The sequence below is a fragment of the Ovis canadensis genome, chromosome 4 (genome assembly GCF_042477335.2).
Source record: "Ovis canadensis isolate MfBH-ARS-UI-01 breed Bighorn chromosome 4, ARS-UI_OviCan_v2, whole genome shotgun sequence".
Taxonomy (NCBI): Eukaryota; Metazoa; Chordata; class Mammalia; order Artiodactyla; family Bovidae; genus Ovis; species Ovis canadensis.
The window spans coordinates 128,469,147-128,489,146 of NC_091248.1; the positions used below are offsets into that span (position 1 = coordinate 128,469,147).

Here is a 20,000-nt window from a genome sequence, read left to right on the forward strand (position 1 = left end):
GCCACCTCATGCGAAGAGTTGACTCATTGGAAAAGACTCTGATGCTGGGAGGGATTGGGGGCAGGAGGAGAAGGGGACGACAGAGGATGAGATGGCTGAATGGCATCACGGACTCGATGGACCTGAGTCTGAGTGAACTCCGAGAGTTGGTGATGGACAGGGAGGCCTGGCGTGCTGCGATTCATGGGGTTGCAAAGAGTCAGACACGACTGAGCGACTGAACTGAACTGAACTGAACTGAATAACTACCACTATTGGAGAAGGAAATGGCAACCCACTTCAGGATTCTTGCCTGGAGAATCCCATGGACAGAGGAACCTGGTGGGCTACAGTCCATGGGGTCACAAGAGTCAGACACGACTTAGCAACTAAACCAGCAATAACTGCTATGTATGGGAAGCTTATCACATGCCCTTGAGATTCTTCACTCATGTGAAGAAATAGGAACGATTTCCTATTTCTCACTGATTTTTTAGGAGTTTTGTGTGTGTTTCTAGATAGTAGTCCCTCTCATTATTTTTAAAAACAGCTTTTTGAGATATCACTCACATACTATACAATTCACCTACAAAGTGAATAATTCAATGGGTTTTAGTATATTCACAAATATGTGCAGCCCTCACCACAGTCAATTTTAGAGCATTTTCATCACTTCTAAAAGAAATCCCATACCTATTAGGTAGCACCATTTACACAACCTGTGCTCCCCAGCCTGAAGCAACTGCTTCTGTAGTTGCTTTTGTCTCTATAGATTTGCCTATCTAGATAGTCAATTTTGTTGTTGTTCAGTCACCCAGTCATATCCAGCTCTTTGTAACCCCATGGACTGCAGCATGCCAGGCCTCTCTGCCCCTCACTATCTCCTGAAGTTTGCCCAAGTTCATGTCCATTGCATCCATCCAGCCATCTCATCTCTAACACCCTCTTTTCCTTCTGCTCTCAATCTTTCCCAGCATCAAGGACTTTTCCAATGAGTTAGCTGTTCCCATCAGATGACCAAAATACTAGAGTTTCAACTTTAGCATCAGTCCTTCCAATGAGTATTCAGGGCTGATTTCCCTTAAGATTGACTGGTTTGATCTCCTTGTAGTCCAAGAGACTCCCAGGAGTCTTCTCCAGCACCACAGTTCAAAGGCATTAATTCTTTGGCACTCTGCCTTCCTTACGGTCCAGCTTTCACAACCATACAGGACCACCAGGAAGAGCATAGCCTCGACACTACAAACCTTTGTCAGCAGAGTGATGTATCTGCTTTTCAACACACTGTCTAGGTTTGTCTTCTGATTTCATGGCGGCAGTCACCATCCACAGTGATTTTAAAGCCCAAGAAGAGGAAATCTGTCACTACTTCCACCTCTTCCCCTTCTATTTGCAATGAAGGAAATCAGTCCTGGGTGTTCATTCGAAGGACTGATGTTGAAGCTGAAACTCCAATACTTTGGCCACCTCATGCAAAGAGTTGACTCATTGGAAAAGACCCTAATTCTGGGAAGGACTGGGGGCAGGAGGAAAAGGGGATGACAGAGGATGAGATGGCTGGATGGCATCACCGACTTGATGGATGTGAGTTTGAGTGAACTCCGGGAGTTGGTGATGGACAGGGAAGCCTGGCGTGCTGCGATTCACGGGGTCGCAAAGAGTCGGACACAACTGAGCAGCTGAATTGAACTGAACTGAACTGAATGGGGCTGAATGCCATGATCTTACTTTTTTTAATATTTAGTTTTAAGCCGGCTCTTTCACTCTCCCCCTTCACCCTCATAAGAGGCTCTTTCTGCCATTAGAATGGTATCATCCGCATATCTGAGGCTGTTGATGTTTCTCCCACCTTTCTTGATTCCAGCTTGTAACTCATCCAGACTGGCATTTCTTATGATGTGTTCAGCATATAGGTTAAAAAAAGAAAAAAGAAAAAAAACACAGTGACAGCAGACAGCCCTGTCACACTCCTTTCTCAATCTTGAACCAAACAGTTGTTCCATGCAGGGTTCTAACTGTTGCTTCTTGACCCCATTCAAGTATCAAGACCTTGTCGTGGTGAAGGAGCTTCTGTAACCTGATGAAGCTATGAGCCATGCCATGTAGGGCCACCCAATATGGACAGATCATAGTGGAGAGTTCTGGCAAAACGTGATCCACTGGAAGAGAAAATGGTGAACCATCCCAGTACACTTGCCGTGAGAACCTCATAAACTGTATGAAAGTGAAAGTCAGTCAGTCAGTCATGTCTGACTCTGCAATCCCACAGACAGTAGCCCACCAGGCTCCTCTGCCCATGGGATTCTCCAGGCAAGAATACTGAAGTGGGTTGCCATTTCCTTCTCCAGGGAATCTTCCCCACCCAGGGATCAAACCCAAGTCTCCTGCGTTACAGGATTCTTTACCACTGAACCACCTGGGAAGTCCACATTGGCAAGTACTTGAAGGTAAATTTCTCCTTGTCTTTATCTCTGACCTCTGAAACTCACCACCTACTCTAACAGACTATGGCCCAATGCAGATCATAGTGGAGAATACACAGGCAACTCTTGTGAAAAGTGCTGCTTCAGCAGGAAGAATGACAGGGAATTATCGATGGCATGGGTGTTTTGGGGAAAACAGAAGTGGACACAGCTGCTGAAGTGGTGAAAGACTGGGGAGTTTCCATACTCGGAACTTGGGGTAACAGGAGGCCGCTGGGCCACTGCCGCGAGAGACGCACACACTTCCTTGTGCGCCGCCCCTGCCCACTGCGGAGCTTCCTGAGCCGTAGGTCACCACCTTGGTCAGCACAAGCCTCACCCCGTCCCTCCCCCCGGGGCAAGGTCCAGCCATAAAGTTCAAGGAGTCAGAGACAAAGGCTGCAGCAGAGGTGAGCCCGGAGCTGGGCACACAGGTATGTTCTGGGCGGGGGAGGGTATTTGGGGAGAGCCAAGCAGGGGTGAACTGGGAAGGGGAGGGGGGCAGTGAGGGAAGATGGACATGGAGTAGGGGGTCAGCAGAAACAAAGACACAAGAGGTGGGGGGCCAAAGGGAGGGGTGAGAGCCCAGAAGGACCACTCCAAGGCACACACCACCCAGGGCTGAGACGGGACAGGTGCAGCCATCAGGTGGCCACTGTTCTCCAGGCGCTGGAGATGAGCCATGGGCAGGAGAGGGTATGCTTTGTATCTCCCAGCGTGGAGGTCTCACTCACCACTGAGTTCTCCCTTCTGCCACGGCTTCATTGCCATCGTCTACCTCACCCGCCGCCCATCTGGACACTGCAACCGAGGGTTGTACCGGGAAAGGTTAAATGAATGGCCAAGCTCAGGTTACAGGACAGCAGGTCTCTTCCACATCTCTCTCCTTAGCAGAGCAGAAGGCAATTTGGGGATAAGAACTGCGGATGAACATTCAGTTAACTATCAAGTTAAGAAGAAAAAGAGGAGGATTTTATTTGAGCTAAACCAAGGATTATAACCCAGGAAGCAGATTCTCAGAAAGCTCTGAGAACTCTTCTGCTTGTTAGAAGTCGAACACAGTCATACATATCCTCAAGACAAAGGGATCATCCATCAAAATAATATATTTTACAAAAAGTTCACCAAAGATACATAGTCCAGGTAAGCACATATAAAGCAAGCTGCACATCACCACGGCCCCTACAGAGCCAGGGAAGAACAGTGATCTTTTAAGAGGTTATATCGCTAGCATCAGAAGAAGGGGAAAATGGATCTTTCCGGTCCAGCGGGCACTCCCATCTTTGAGGAGCTCTGGTTAATGAGTAATGGAGATGCACCTGACACATCAGGGAGTTGAGGAGAGAGGGAAGAGGCAAAAAAAAACACACAGAGAGCAACTTCTATGTTTAATGTTTTCTTGTCCTGGTTTGAAATGCAAATTTTATCTCATCATCCCCACCCCCGCTTTGATCATTAATCTTTTGATAGAAAGCATTAGGTGAGCCAGTATTTGGTCCCCCAATACCATGGTGGTTGCTTACCTGCCCTGGATCTATCATGTTCCCCAGTGCCCCATCTTAATACCCCAGCTCTTTCTTACCTTTTAAGGGGTTAGGCTAGTAGAATGCTTGCCACAGGCTGACAGTCAACTCTAAGTGGTACAGTGGGACTTATGCCAATTTTGCTCTGTATGTGCACTGTGTGTGGTCACTATTTTATATCAAATAATAGATATGATCAATAGCCATTTGAGCATCATTATTTTAGGTGGAGTTTTGAACACACATAGAGAGGCACAAGGCTTCCCTGATGGCTCAGCAGGTAAAGAATCCGCCTGAAATGCAGGAGCCGCAGGAGACTCAGGTTCGATGCCTGGGTCAGAAAGATCCCCTGCAGAAGGAAATAGCAACCCACTCCAGTATTCTTGCCTGGAAAATCCCAAGGACAGAGGAGCCTGGCAGGCTGAAGTCCATGGGGTCACAAAGAATTGGACACAACTGAGTGACTAACCACACACATGTCTATTGAAACTATTTTATCGGGTCTAACCCATATTTGTGTGGTGGGGTCAAAATTTCCCCTTTTTGTTGCCTAATCTGCCTCTCTTCTTTAGTGGTGACTTTTTGAGCCCATAGAAATAAATTTTTCATTGAGTTTGCAGGGTTAATAGAGAGCAGTGGACATTCTGGAGGCTGGACAGGATGAATATTTAAAGCTGCCCGTTTGGCTGCAACATCAGCAAGTTGATTTCCTTCAGCCTCCACAGTGCCAAATTTGAAATGCTCTGTTGTTTTCATAATTGCTGTTTTGGCAGTTGTATCACGATTAATCCATTAATCCATTATCTCAATCCATGGGGTCACAAAGTGTTAGACACAACTGAGCGACTGAGCTGAACTGATCCTGATTAATGACTCTTCAACCTGTTTTCTATTTTTTGTATAAGATGTCGTGATGAGGTTTAAAATCTCATTGCTTTCATAGCACTCCAAAGTTCTGTGCCACTCAAAAAGCATACCGAACATCAGTATAAATATTTGTTACCTGGTCTTTAGCTAGCTGACAAGCTAGAGTTAAGGCAGTTAATTTGGCTTGTGATGCTGACTTTGTTTCTGGTAAATAAGAGTTTTCAATTATGCCCATTGTGGATCTTGTTGCATATCTGGCTTGATAATGTCCCATCCATCCCATAAGTAGGACCTATCTGTAAATTAGATCAGCCTTATCAATAGGGCCTTCTTATAAGTCATTCCTGGGAGCAAGAAGATAAACCGCTAACAAGATGTGATCATAGTTGCTTTCTTCCTGTGGTTCTGGAAGCGAAGTTGCAAGGTTAATGCTATTACATCAAATCAAGGTAGGACTGGGAAGAGAAAGCAACAACTTCTTGAAAAGTTAGCTGGCTTACAGAATTGTGCTGAGTGTGGCAGGAGTTTAGAAGAGACTCAAGCGAACGTGGGACATGAGCAGTTAAAGGAGACCCTATTACTACGTCTTCAGCAGGCATACATGAGACAGCTGTTTCTAAAACAACCCTCATACAAAGTGGAAGTCCTTTCGCTACCGAGTCTAACTTATTTAGGGAGCAGAAAACCTCCCTACAGGCATTTTTGAAAAGCATCAGATTAAGACCATAACCGTCTATAAATGACAAAAGACTTGAAAAGCATGGTTAAAGACCCGATCACAATGCAACTGTCAAGGAAATTTGTTGTGACATACAACATTTCAAGACAACAACTAGAAAGATGAGTAACAGCATACCAGGACGCTTCAAATGTTAGGAACTTCATATAATTTCTAGAACCTTTATATTAATAATATTTACCTATAAAATAGAGCTTTAGAAGATTTTTTGTTACTCATTTGACAATGTTTCCCATGCAATTTAATGTAACAAATAAGCCAAATTATTTTAATATCCCTCTTTGAGATGTTCAGGAGCCCTCTGAAGCATCCTAAAGTTAGCTACCAGTCAAAAGAATTTCATTTAAAGTTTGATTTGAGAAAGTTTGTCAAAGATATCAGAGGTTTTAAGTGTTTGACCAAGTAGGATCATAAGTAACTGTTAAACAATATTTATTCATAAACTATTAATAAACTGACAACAAAAGATTTCAAAGGCAAGTGTAGGAAGTTACTGGTAAAGAAATTTTATAATCTCTTACCAAAAGCAGAAGCAGATCAATATTTCAAAACAAAACTTTGTCCTCACAACAGAGAAAAAAGGTCTATTTTATATCATTTCATCTTTAATATTAAAATTCATTTATTTAATCTAATAAATCTTTACTAATCTAATCTTAGTGTTAACCATGCCTAAAACTCTTTGCTGAAGGTTCCCTTTTAAAAATTAATTTCTAGAAATATATGCCATTTCACAATCTTTCAATAAAGCACAAAATATATTTATTAACAGTTACAAATGCTAAGTCTCTCTGGAATAAGAGGTCAAAAGTAGGTAAAAACAAACAGACTTCTTTAGCAATTAATGTTAGTGTATTTTATCTTATTAACAATGATCTACATACTTCCCTGGTTGTCCAGTGGCTAGGACAGCATGCTCCCAATACGGGAGGCCCGAGTTTGATTCCTGATGAAGGGAACTAGATCTCACAAGCTGCCACTAAAGACCCCACATGCCATAACTAAAACCCAGTATAGCCAAATAAATAATTTTTTTTAATGATCTAGACATTCAAAGAATTTCTATCATTTAATTTAGCAGAACCCTGAAGTTTCAAGTCATCAGAAGTCTGGAGAAATTGTTCTTAGGATCAGTTCAGTTCAGTTCAGTCGCTCAGTTGTGTCCTACTCTTTGCGACCCCATGAACCGCAGCATGCCAGGCCTCCCTGTCCATCACCAACTCCCGGAGTTCACCCAAACTCATGTGCATCGAGTCAGTGATGCCATCCAGCCATCTCATCCTCTGTCATCCCCTTCTCCTCCTGCCCCCAACCCCTCCCAGCATCAGGGAGGGATCTAAAGTGACATTTAGAATGTTACATTTTCCAATGAGTCAGCTCTTCACATGAGGTGGCCAAAGTACTGGAGTTTCAGCCTCAGGATCAGTCTTTCCGATGAACACCCAGGACTGGTCTCCTTTAGGATGGACTGGTTGGATCTCCTTGCAGTCCAAGGGACTCTCAAGAGTCTTTACATTTAGAAATATTTGATTTGTAAGCACTTACCTTTAAGTCAAATAGAGCTCTTTTACAAATTAATTTTGATAACACTATACAGAGGTAGGGACATACCATATTTATAATGTTAGTTCAGTCACTCAGTCGTGTCTGACTCTTTGCAACCCCATGAATCGCAGCACGCCAGGCCTCCCTGTCCATCACCAACTCCCGGAGTTCACTCAGACTCACGTCCATCGAGTCCGTGATGTCATCCAGCCACTTCATCCTCAGTCGTCCCCCTTCTCCTCCTGCCCTCAATCCCTCCCAGCATCAGAGTCTTTTTCAATGAGCCAACTCTTCACATGAGGTGGCCAAAGTACTGAAGCTTCAGCTTCAGCATCATTCCTTCCAAAGAAATCCCAGGGTTGATCTCCTTTAGAATGGACTGGTTGGATCTCCTTGCAGTCCAAGGGACTCTCAAGAGTCTTCTCCAACACCACAGTTCAAACGCATCAATTCTTCACGCTCAGCCTTCTTCACAGTCCAACTCTCACATCCATACATGACCACAGGAAAAACCATAGCCTTGACTAGACGGACCTTAGTCAGCAAAGTAATGTCTCTGCTTTTGAATATACTATCTAGGTTGGTCATAACTTTTCTTCCAAGGAGTAAGCGTCTTTTAATTTCATGGCTGCAGTCACCATCTGCAGTGATTTTGGAGCCCAAAAAAATAAAGTCTGACACTGTTTCTACTGTGTCCCCGTCTATTTCCCATGAAGTGATGGGACTGGATGCCATGATCTTCGTTTTCTGAATGTTGAGCTTTAAGCCAACATTTTCACTCTCCACTTTCACTTTCCTCAAGAGGCTTTTTAGTTCCTCTTCACTTTCTGCCATAAGGGTGGTGTCATCTGCATATCTGAGGTTATTGATATTTCTCCCGGCAATTTTGATTCCAGCTTGTGTTTCTTCCAGCACAGCGTTTCTCATGATGTACTCTGCATATAAGTTAAATAAGCAGGGTGACAATATATAGCCTTGACGTACTTTTTCTCCTATTTGGAACCAGTCTGTTGCTCCATGTCCAGTTCTCACTGTTTCTTCCTGTCCTGCATACAGATTTCTCAAGAGGCAGGTTAGGTGGTCTGGTATTCCCATCTCTTTCAGAATTTTCCACAGTTTATTGTGATCCACACAGTCAAAGGCTTTGGCATAATCAATAAAGCAGAAATTGATGTTTTTCTTGAACTCTCTTGCTTTTTCCATGATCCAGCAGATGTTGGCAATTTGATCTCTGGTTCCTCTGCCTTTTCTAAAACCAGCTTCAACATCAGGGAGTTCATGGTTCACGTATTGCTGAAGCCTGGCTTGGAGAATTTTGAGCATTACTTTACTAGCATGTGAGATGAGCGCAATTGTGCGGTAGTTTGAGCATTCTTTGGCATTGCCTTTCTTTGGGATTGGAATGAAAACTGACCTTTTCCAGTCCTGTGGCCACTGCTGAGTTTTCCAAATTGGCTGGCATATTGAGTGCAGCACTTTCACAGCATCATCTTTCAGGATTTGAAACAGCTCAACTGGGATTCCATCACCTCCACTAGCTTTGTTCGTAGTGATGCTTTCTAAGGCCCACTTGACTTCACATTCCAGGATGTCTGGCTCTAGATTAGTGATCACATCATCATGATTATCTGGGTGGTGAGGATCATTTTTGTACAGTTCTTCTGTGTATTCTTGCCACCTCTTCTTAATATCTTCTGCTTCTGTTAGGTCCATACCATTTCCGTCATTTATTGAGCCCATCTTTGCATGAAATGTTCCCTTGGTATCTCTAATTTTCTTGAAGAGATCTCTAGTCTTTCCCATTCTGTTCTTTTCCTCTATTTCTTTGCATTGATCACTGAAGAAGGCTTTCTTATCTCTTCTTGCTATTCTTTGGAACTCTGCATTCAGATGCTTATATCTTTCCTTTTCTCCTTTGCTTTTCACCTCTCTTCTTTTCACAGCTATTTGTAGCTGTCTGGCTCCCCAGACAGCCATTTTGCTTTTTTGCATTTCTTTTCCATGGGGATGGTCTTGATCCCTGTCTCCTGTACAATGTCACGAACCTCATTCCATAGTTCATCAGGCACTCTATCTATCAGATCTAGGCCCTTAAATCTATTTCTCACTTCCACTGTATAATCATAAGGGATTTGACTGAGGTCATACCTGAATGGTGTAGCGGTTTTCCCTACTTTCTTCAATTTGAGTCTGAATTTGGTAATAAGGAGTTCATGATCTGAGCCACAGTCAGCTCCTGGTCTTCTTTTTGTTGACTATATAGATCTTCTCCATCTTTGGCCGCAAAGAATATAATCAATCTGATTTTGGTGTTGACCATCTGGTGATGTCCATGTGTAGAGTCTTCTCTTGTGTTGTTGGAAGAGGGTGTTTGCTATGACCAGTACATTTTCTTGGCAAAACTCTATTAGTCTTTGCCCTGCTTCATTCCGCATTCCAAGGCCAAATTTGCCTGTTACTTCAGGTGTTTCCTGACTTCCTACTTTTGCATTCCAGTCCCCTATAATGAAAAGGACTTCCCTGGTGGCTCAGAGGTTAAAATGTCTGCCTGGAATGCAGGAGACCAGGGTTCAGTCCCTGGGTTGGAAAGATCCCCTGGAGAAGGAAATGGCAACCCACTCCAGTACTCTTGCCTGGAGAATCCCATGGAGGGAGGAGCCTGGTAGGCTACAGTCCATGGGGTCGCAAAGGACATCTTTTTTGGGTGTTAGTTCTAAAATGTCTTGTAGGTCTTCATAAAACCGTTCAACTTCAGTTTCTTCAGCATTTCTGGTTGGGGCATAGACTTGGATAACTGTGATATTGAATGGTTTTCCTTGGAGATGAACAGAGATCATTCTGTCGTTTTCGAGATTGCATCCAAGTACTTCATTTTGGATTCTTTTGTTGACCATGATGGCTACTCCATTTCTTCTGAGGGATTCCTGCCCGCAGTAGTAGATAGAATGGTCATCTGAGTTAAATTCACCCATTCTGGTCCATTTTAGTTCGCTGATTCCTAGAATGTCGACGTTCACCCTTGCCATCTCTTGTTTGACCACTTCCAATTTGCCTTGATTCATGGACCCGACATTCCAGGTTCCTATGCAATATTGCTTTTTACAGCATCGGATCTTACTTCTGTCACCAGTCACATCCACAACTGGGTATTGTTTTTGCTTTGGCTCCATCCCTTCATTCTTTCTGGAGTTATTTTTCCACTGGTCTCCAGTAGCATATTGGGCACCTAATGACCTGGGGAGTTCCTCTTTTGGTATTCTATCATTTTGCCTTTTCATACTGTTCATGGGGTTCTCAAGGCAAGAATACTGAAGTGGCTTGCCATTCCCTTCTCCAGTGGACCACATTCTGTCAGACCTCTCCACCATGACCTGCCCATCTTGGGTTTCCCCACAGGCATGGCTTGGTTTCATTGAATTAGACAAGGCTGTGGTCCTAGTGTGATTAGACTGACTAGTTTTCTGTGAGTATGGTTTCAGTGTGTCTGTCCTCTGATGCCCTCTTTCAACACCTACCATCTTACTTGGGTTTCTCTTACCTTGGGCATGGGGTATCTCTTCACGGCTGCTCCAGCAAAACACAGCTGCTGCTCCTTACGGTGGATGAAGGGTATCTCCTCACCGCCCCAGTTCCTGACCTTCAACGTGGGATAGCTCCTCTAGGCCCTCCTGCAGCCACCGCTCCTTGTGTTGCTCCTCCCGGCCGCTGGCCATGGCCTCGGGCGTGAGTGGCTCCTCCCAGCTGCCACCCCTGGCCTCGGGCTCTGGGTGGCTCCTCAGGGTCACCACCCCTGGCCTCGGGCACGAGGTGGCTTCTCCCGGGAGCCCCTGACCTCGGACGCGGGGTGTCTCCTCCTGGCCGCCACCGACCTCCGACGCAGAGTAGCTCCTCTCAGCCACTGCCCCTGACCTCGGACGCGGGGTAGCTCCTCTCGGCCGTTCCTGCGCCATCGCAGCCTGGCACTTTAGGCCGCTGCCCCGACCTCGGACGTGGGGTAGCTCCTTTTGGCCGCGATTAGTGCGGCGGCTCAGCGCCGTTGCCTCCTGTGCATATTTATAATGTACACACCAACAAATATACCCAGACAGACACAGATATAGATGTCATAAGTTTCCCACTTGAGTTTTTAAAAGCCTCTTTTACTTTTACTTTTCTCTTTTCAGTTTTAAGGTCTATTAATTGAGCTAAGGCTGTCGTCTCAGGTGATGTGAGCTATGTTTATGTTTCAAGGACATAGTATGAGTTATAACTTCCTTCAAGCATCCTCTGAGGAATATATTTATTCTCTCAGGGTCAGAATTTTGAAAAGGTCTTTTATCAAGCTGGCTTTTTCTAGAATGTCAACAAAGCTCCATGCTGGCCATTTAAGAGTGAAGATTAGTACCTGCAAGCACCAGCTTCGTTCCAATTACATGAATTCATGCTGCCTCTGTGTCTAGCTGCCCAAGGAGTTATCCCAGGTCGGTTTGACTCTCTTACATGTCTTGGTTCCTCCCTCTAACAGTCTAAAACTGCCCTGGGTGCTCAGAACTTGAGATGATCAGCCTTTGTTATGCCTGCCCAGCAAGCAGGATTTTTTTTAATGATTATCCTGAGACCCTCTGTGGGCTCACTACACATCACAAGGATAGATCCTCAAACACTTCCGATAGGTTCTCAGCGACCTGGAAGCACCTTGTGGCCGGAAGGAGCAGACGTCCTTTTCCCTTTGGAGTTGAGCAGGCTCAGTCTTCATTTCACTGGCAAACAAGTTTGTCCTGACCATATATACATAATCCTCCCAATTTAAGCCAAATCTTTAAGGATAGCCAACCTGGCTCATGCCAAAGTTTCCCCTGGGCCCCTGCTAAGAATATCCCCCAGGTCTCCTGCCTAGGAAATGTACAGTTACCCACTTTAGGACTCAGAGAAAAACAGAAAAGTCCCAAGAAAAACAGCTCGAGGGACTTCCCTGGTGGTCAGGTGGTTAAGACTCTGTGCCTCCCATGTAAGGGGCACAGGTTTGATCTATAGTCAGGGAATTAAAATCCCACATGCTGCATAGCACAGCCAAGAAAAGTTTTTTCTTAAAGAAAAATAGGTCCAGTAAAATTCAGGACATCATTTAAAGCAATGATGTCTGGATATCAGGAGACCTCACCAAAGCACCTGAAGAATACCAAAAACTGGGTGAGACTCAAAGAGCCTGTGCAGGTACTGAGCTTCAGTTTAGGGTGGTCTCCAGGTGCCTCTGATAGACTGCCAACTGTGCCAAGAAAATGTCGATGAAAATTCAATTAACTACCAAGTTAAGAAGAAAAAGGGGGGATTTGAATTGAGTTAAACAGAGGATTATAGCCCTGGAAGCAGACTCTCAGAAAGCTCTGAGAACTGTTCCATTTGTTGGAAGTTGAAGGCATGGTCTTTCACATTTTCAAGACAAAGGGACCATACATCAAAATAATATATTGATATTTTACATTAAGTTCACCAAAGATACATAGTCCAGGTAAGCACATATAAAGCAAGCTGCAAGTCACCATGGCCCCTATAGAGCTGGGAAAGAACAGTGATCTTCTAAGAGGTTACATTGCTGGCATCAGAAGAAGGAAAAAAATGGATCTTTACTGTCCAGCGGGCACCCCCATCTTTGAGGCGCTCTGGTTAATGCATACTGCAGACACACATGGCACGTTAGGGAGCAGGGGCGGGAAGAGGCCCAAACAAACACAGAGAGGAAATTCTATGTTTAATTTTTTCTTGTCCTGCCTTAAAATACAAATTTAATTTCATCAGAGGTTAAGACGAAAGGGGCTTGGATACCAAAAAGACATGGAGGAACATAAATGTATATTACCGAGCCAAAGAGCCAGTCTGAAAGGGCTGCACGCTGTATCACCCTGACGGCATGACATTCTGGAAAAGGCAAAACTATGGAGACAGTAAAGAGATCAGTGGTCAGGGAAGGAAGTGAAGGATGAAGAGCTGAAGTAGAGAGGATGTTGAGGGCCCTGAAACTGCTCTGTATGGTCCATAGAGATGGATGCAAGTCTTTACACATTTCTCAAAACCCACAGCATGTACAGCACCCAGAGTGAATCCTCATGTAAATTACTGGGTGACAATAATGTATCACTGTAGGGCCACAGATTGTAGCAAGGGTACCACTCTGGTGTGGGATGCTGTTAGTGGGCCAGGTTATGTGAGCAGGGAGAGGAGACAGGAGGCATACGGGATCTCTCTGTACATCTCTCTCACTTCTGCTATGAACTGAGAACTTTTTCAAGTCAAGTCTAGTTTAAAAAAGAAACTAGGCTGGACCAAAACTTAATAGTAGAACAAGACCTCACTGCTTATCTTTCTGCTCTGGATTCACTTAGCAACTCTGAGAGCTTCCCCACCCCTTCAGGCTGGAGAGAAGATCACATGAGTCCCCGAAACTCCCCACCAGGGATGGGAGGTCAAGACTGTAGTGTCAGCTCCAGAGGGTGCGCCATGAGACCCTGACCACAGTCTCCCCTCACAATGGAAGGGAAAAGGACATAATCTCGAATTGCCCCCTGGCATGATGACATCCTGAGGTGCCCTCCTCATGGCCTTGGCCTGAGGTCACAACTTCGCCCTTGGCCAAGTGGTCACAACAGTGGGGCATCATTGAAGAGGCCAAAGAAGTTTGGCAGGGCCAGCCACCCCATTCTCCCCCTCACCTGTGTGGACACAGGTCTACAACTGAACCAGTCAAATCACTCTACATGACTCATAAGTTTAAACATTCTGACACCAGAGAGTGTATCCTCATATCGTTCAGTCGTGTCCGACTCTTTGAGACCCCATGGACTGCAGCACGCCAGCTTCCCTGTCCTTCACCATCTCCCAGAGCTTGCTCAAACTCATGTCCATCGAGTCAGTGATGCCATCCAACCATCTCATCCTCTGTCGTCCCCTTCTCCTCCTGCCCTCAGTCTTTCCCAGCTTCAGGGTCTTTTCCAATGAGTCAGCTCTTTGCATCAGATGGCTAAAGTATTGGAGCTTCAGCTTCAGCAGCAGTCCTTCCAATGAATATTCAGGGTTGATTTCCCTTTAGGACGGACAGGTTTGATCTTGATGTCCAGGGACTCTCAAGAGTCTTCTCCAGAACCACAGTGCAAAAGCATCAGTTCTTTGGCACTCAGCCATCTCTATGGTTCAACTCTCACATTCTTCATGACTACTGGAAAAAAAGATGAGTAGTTTGCATTTCTCAAGTGCTTCCTAGAAAGTAGGCTTTGTGCTAAACACTTTATCCTTATTGTCCAACTGATTTTTCCTAACAATTCCATAAGTAGGTACTTGCATTGTTATTTTCCATTTCCCTGTTGTGAGAATGGAGGCCCAGAGAGTTTAAGCAAGCTGCCCAAGGTCACACAGCTGGTCCTAGTGGTAGCGTGTATTAGCACTAGAACCATCGACTCTTTGAACTTCCACACTACATTTCAAATTTTACCCGTAAAAAAAAACATTGTGTTGTATCAAAAACACTGTGTTGACACAACACAGTTTTGCTGCCAACACCCATGGCACAGCCAGCACGCTGTAGCATTTGGGGGGAGAGGCACTGTGAGTATCTGAGTGACCTAAACCTGGAGAGATAGCGCTTCTGCCCCACAGAGATAAGGCACAGAGGAGGGGAGGAGTCTACACAGGTAAGAGCATCCATGGGACTAAAGAGTTTACAGACCAGGAAGGTTACAGACCAGGGAGGAAAGAGCGGAATTCAAGTTGGAGGACTGCAAGCCAGGAGGTGAGTCCGAGGGAAAATCATGAGGTCAAGGGCCAGGGTAATCCAAGACCCAACCTGGGGGACACTCACTTCCTCCCACAAAACTGCTAAGCTCATCTCCTCTGCTGCATTCCAGAGCCATGGGGCGGGAGGCCCTGGCCCTCGGCTGGGCGGGCGCTGCCATCCTGGTGTTGCAGACGCTGGCGGCGGCAGAGGGCGCCCCGCGGACCCCCGGCGACAAGGGCAGGGTATTTGCGGACCTGAGTGCCCAAGAGCTCAAGGCCGTGCACAGCTTCCTCTGGTCCCAGAAGGAGCTGAGGCTGGAGCCGTCCAACACACTGACCGTGGCCAAGAACTCCGTGTTCCTCATTGAGATGCTGCTGCCCAAGAAGCAACACGTGCTCAAGTTTCTGGATAAAGGCCACCGGCCTCCCGTTCGGGAGGCGCTAGCCGTCATCTTCTTCGGAGCCCAGGAGCAGCCCAACATCACCGAGTTTGCCGTGGGGCCGCTGCCAAGGCCCCGTTACCTCCGACACCTGCTGCCTAGGCCCAGGCACCAGGCCTTGTGGGCCTCCAGACCCATCTCCAAGGCAGAGTACGCCCTTCTGAGTCACACCCTGGAGGAGGCCACCAAGCCCCTGAGCGAGTTTTTCCGGCGCACCGTGGGCCCTGTGTTCGGAAACTGCTCCCAGCGGTGCCTGACTTTCACCGATGTGGCGCCCCGGGGGGTGGCCTCCGGCCAGCGCCGCTCTTGGTTCATCCTTCAGCGGCAAATCGAAGGCTACTTCCTGCATCCCACTGGGGTGGAGCTCCTGCTGGACCACGGAAGCCCGAACCCCCGGGACTGGACGGTGGAGCAGGTCTGGTACAATGGGAGGTTCTACCAGAGCCCCGAGGAGCTGGCTCAGAAGTACGACGACGGAGAGGTGGACGCGGTGATCTTGGAGGACCCGCTCGCCAAGGGCAAGGACAGAGCCAACCTGCCTGAGGCGGCCCTCTTCTCCTCCTACCAGTTACGTGGGGACTTGGGCGTCTCCAAGAGCGGCCCCCGCCTGGTGCAGCCCCAGGGCGCGCGCTACAGCCTGGATGGCCACACAGTGCGCTACGCGGGCTGGAGCTTCTCCTTCCGCCTGCGCTCATCCTCGGGGCTGCAAGTCCTGGACGTGCGCTTCGGTGGTGAGCGCATAGCCTACGAGGTGAGCGTGCAGGAGGCTGCGGCGCTGTACGGAGGACACACGCCGGCCGGCATGCAGACCAAGTACCTGGACTTGGGCTGGGGCTTGGGCAGCGTCACCCATGAGCTGGCCCCTGGCATCGATTGCCCGGAGACGGCCACCTTCGTGGACGCCCTCCACTACTATGATGACGACGGCCCCGTCCTCTACCCCCGGGCCCTCTGTCTCTTCGAGATGCCCACAGGGGTGCCCATCCGGCGGCACTTTGACTCCAACTTCAACGGTGGCTTCAATTTCTATGCGGGGCTCAAGGGTCAGGCGCTTGTGCTAAGGACCACGTCGACGGTCTACAACTATGATTACATCTGGGACTTCATCTTCTACCCCAATGGGGTGATGGAGGCCAAGATGCATGCCACCGGCTATATCCATGCCACCTTCTACACTCCCGAGGGGCTGCGCCATGGGACCCGCCTGCACACACACCTCATTGGCAACATGCACACCCACCTCGTGCATTACCGCATAGACCTGGATGTGGCAGGTAGGACCCGGGCTTGGGACCACCCCCTGGCCAAATGTCTGCATCCCCATGGTAACTCAAACTCCTCGGAGATGATGCTGAGTCTCCCGTGGAGACATAATGTCAGGAAAGTTTACCCAGCCTGGAGGTGTAGGGCCTGCAGAAACCTGTGTGTCCCTGCAAAATGGTGATGTGAACAGTGCCAGGGGCTGCCCCTGCACTGACACCTTTGGAGGATGGACCCTGTGCAAAGGTGTGCACGCGGCAGGGGAGGGGATGATGCCTAGGTGTAAGACACATCCCTGCCTGGAGCTTTGAGTGGATGCAGTGTCATTGGGAATACTCCTTGTGTCTGTTGAATTAGTGGTGTCACCACAAAAGATTGGAGAATCTTTTCTCCAATGGAGTGGGAATGGCAACCCACTGCAGTATTCTTGCCTGGAGAATCCCATGGACAGAGAAGCCCGGCGGGCTACAGCCCATGGGGTCGCAGAGTTGGACACAACTGAGTGACTGAGCATGCGTGCCTTAAAAGATGGCATGGGTATAATGACAGGATTTGGCCTGATATCAAGTGCTATGTTAGAACAGGCCCCCAGGACCAGCTGGGCAGCTTCTCCTGCTCCCTCTTGTCTGCTCCTGACCCAGAGGGCATTGACATGGCCCCTCCCCCTGGGGAAAGGCCAGCTGCCTGTCTCTGGGACCACAGTTGCAGCAAACAGGCTCAGACGCCGCTCTCAAGAGGAACTACCCAGGGTCACGGTGGAGTCACTGCCGCTGCTGTGCCAACTCTGAGCTGTCTTCTGGTTCCTCAGCCCCTTCCCTCCACTGCCATCTGGCTCAGTGCCTGTCCCCAACATCCCCTTCAGTCCATGGTCTGCTGTTGGGTGTGGTCCCAGATGGAGGGCCCAAGATGGAATGAGGAGGCTTCAGTTCCAGGTGCTTGACTCCAGCTCCTTCCCTGTACACCCGCAGGCACCAAGAATAGCTTCCAGACCCTGCAGATGAAGCTGGAAAACATCACAAACCCCTGGAGCCCAGGACACCGCCTGGTTCAGCCAGCTCTCCAGCAGATGCGGTATTCTCGGGAGCGCCAGGCGGCCTTCCGCTTCGGACAGACTTTGCCCAAATACCTGCTTTTTACTAGCCCTGAGCAGAACCCCTGGGGCCACCAGCGCAGCTACCGAGTGCAGATCCACTCCATGGCCGACCAAGTGCTGCCCCCAGGCTGGCAAGAGGAGCAGGCTGTCACCTGGGCCAGGTGAGGAAGGCCCAGGAGGAAGGACTGGAGGCTCCTCTCTGTGTCTCTGTGTTCCCCTGTATCTGTGTGTGTCTGTGTTTCTGTCCATGAGATTCTGAATCTATCCAGTGCTATATCTGGGTGTGTGCCCGTGTGTGTGTGTGTGTGTGTGTGCGTGCATGCTCCTGGGTGTGTGGCTCTGTGTTTGGGGATGGAGTGTGCAGAACCCCTGCAGAGCCCCGGAGTGAGTCTGGCTAACTCCCAGGGGATGATCCTGCATATAGGGGAAGGCAGTAACTTTCCCCCTTAGTTGACCCTGGCGGTGTTCCCTGGGAGGGGCTGGGAGGCCCCTGACACCCAGAGTCACGCGGCTTCTCTGCCTGGGCAGGTACCCCCTGGCAGTGACCAAGTACCGGGAGTCAGAGAGATACAGCAGCAGCATATACAACCAGAACGACCCATGGGACCCACCTATCGTCTTTGAGGAGTTTCTTCGCAACAATGAGAACATTGAAGATGAGGTACCAGCTCCGCCTTTTTCCAGCCCCACCCTGAGACAGATCCCTGTCCAGTCCCAGGATTCCTGCCAGGTCCCAGGATTCCTGCAGGTCCCAGGATCCCTGTCCAGTCCCAGGATCCCTGCCAGGTCCCAGGATTCCTGCCAGGTCCCAGGACCCCTGTCCAGTCCCAGGATCCCTGCTGAGTCCCAGGAGGGCAAGGACCAGCTTACTGGGTGGAAAGCCAGCTCCGGGTTCACCAGATTTGCCCTTCCTTATACCTGGGGCTTGGGTGCAGGCTACCCCTTCCCCTCTGAGCCTCCTCAGCATGGCCCACCCCTCTTTCCCGCAGGACCTCGTGGCCTGGGTCACAGTGGGCTTCCTGCACATCCCCCACGCAGAAGACATCCCCAACACAACCACGCCAGGGAACTCTGTGGGCTTCCTGCTCCGACCCTTCAACTTCTTCCCAGAGGACCCGTCCCTGGCGTCCAGAGACCTCGTAATCGTGCGACCTCTGGAAAATGGCTCCACCTACACCCAGAGCTGGATGCCTGAGGCAGAGGGGGACTGCTTGAAGCCGCCATCTTTCAGCTACAATGGAACCTACAGGCTGGTGTGAAGGCCCCTGCCCCCAATTGAGTTCCACCTGAAGCCCAAGCACCCCACCTCCTCCAGGGATAGACAATAAACCCCTCTGGGGCAGCTTCCTGGGGGAGGCACAGTGGGTGAGGACACACCCCAGGCCAGGCATGTGGGACACACACAGATGAGAAACCCAAGGCCTTGGTCTCCACCCCAGAGAAGACCTCCATGCCTATGGCAAATGATAGTCACCAAAATACTAGGTTGGCCTGTGAGGTCAGTGTAAGGAATCTGAGGCTGATGGCTCCCTCCTGGGAGACTAGGGGTCACTGATGGGCATGCCAAGTGATGCAAGCACAGGAAGACACTGGAAAAATCCAGTGAAACTGCCGCCTCCTCTACCTTTTGATTTACTGATCCAGCTTCTTGGAGTTATCCTGGAGATCTACCTACAAACCCCAGAAAAAATAGATGTACATGGCAATTTACTGAAGGACTGTTTGTACTGGCAAAGTCTGGAAAAAAAGCCAAACCTCCATCTACAGGAGAGAGCCTATAGATCTTAATAAACCTTGCAATGCCCACACAATGCGATCGTAGGTGACTATGAAAGAAACGTATGTACAGGGATATTCACTGTCCTGATAGGGAAGAGCTTCAGGATGTGCTCAGAAAACAGGTATAGAACAATAGATGGCATGCTAATCTTTGTATAAGAAAAGAGAGAAATATACGTACTCATAAACATTCTTTAAAGATAACACATGATTCTAATAAAAGTAGTTACCCGTTGTCTCCGTCCATTTGAGCTGCTGAAATATTGGGTTAGCCGAAAAGTTTCGAGTTCTTCCGTAACATAGTACAGTACCACAGTCTGGGTGGCTTATCAACAACAAAAGTTTATTGCCTCCAGGTCTGGAGGATGGAAGTCCAAGATCAGGGTGTCAGCAAGGTCAAGTGAGAGCCCTCTTCTGGGTCAAAGACTTCTGACTTTTCACTGCATACTTCCATGGCAGAGGGGTAAGGGGTCTCCCTGGGGTCTCTTTTGTAAGAACACTAATCCATTCATGAGGCTCCACCCTCATGACCTAAGCACCCCACAAAGGCCCACCTCCCAACACCATCAC

General features: G+C 48.2%; 1 protein-coding gene across 1 annotated transcript; it reads left to right on the forward strand.

Moving 5' to 3' along the window:
- The first annotated feature begins 2,220 nt into the window (after positions 1-2,220).
- On the forward strand, positions 2,221-19,674 carry AOC1 (amine oxidase copper containing 1). Its single transcript, XM_069588713.1, has 5 exons — positions 2,221-2,875; positions 14,990-16,572; positions 17,527-17,812; positions 18,180-18,312; positions 18,641-19,674. Exons 2-5 carry the CDS (start codon positions 14,994-14,996, stop codon positions 18,908-18,910), a joined length of 2,268 nt encoding a protein of 755 aa, XP_069444814.1. The 5' UTR covers positions 2,221-2,875; positions 14,990-14,993; the 3' UTR covers positions 18,911-19,674.
- The last annotated feature ends 326 nt before the right edge of the window (positions 19,675-20,000 follow it).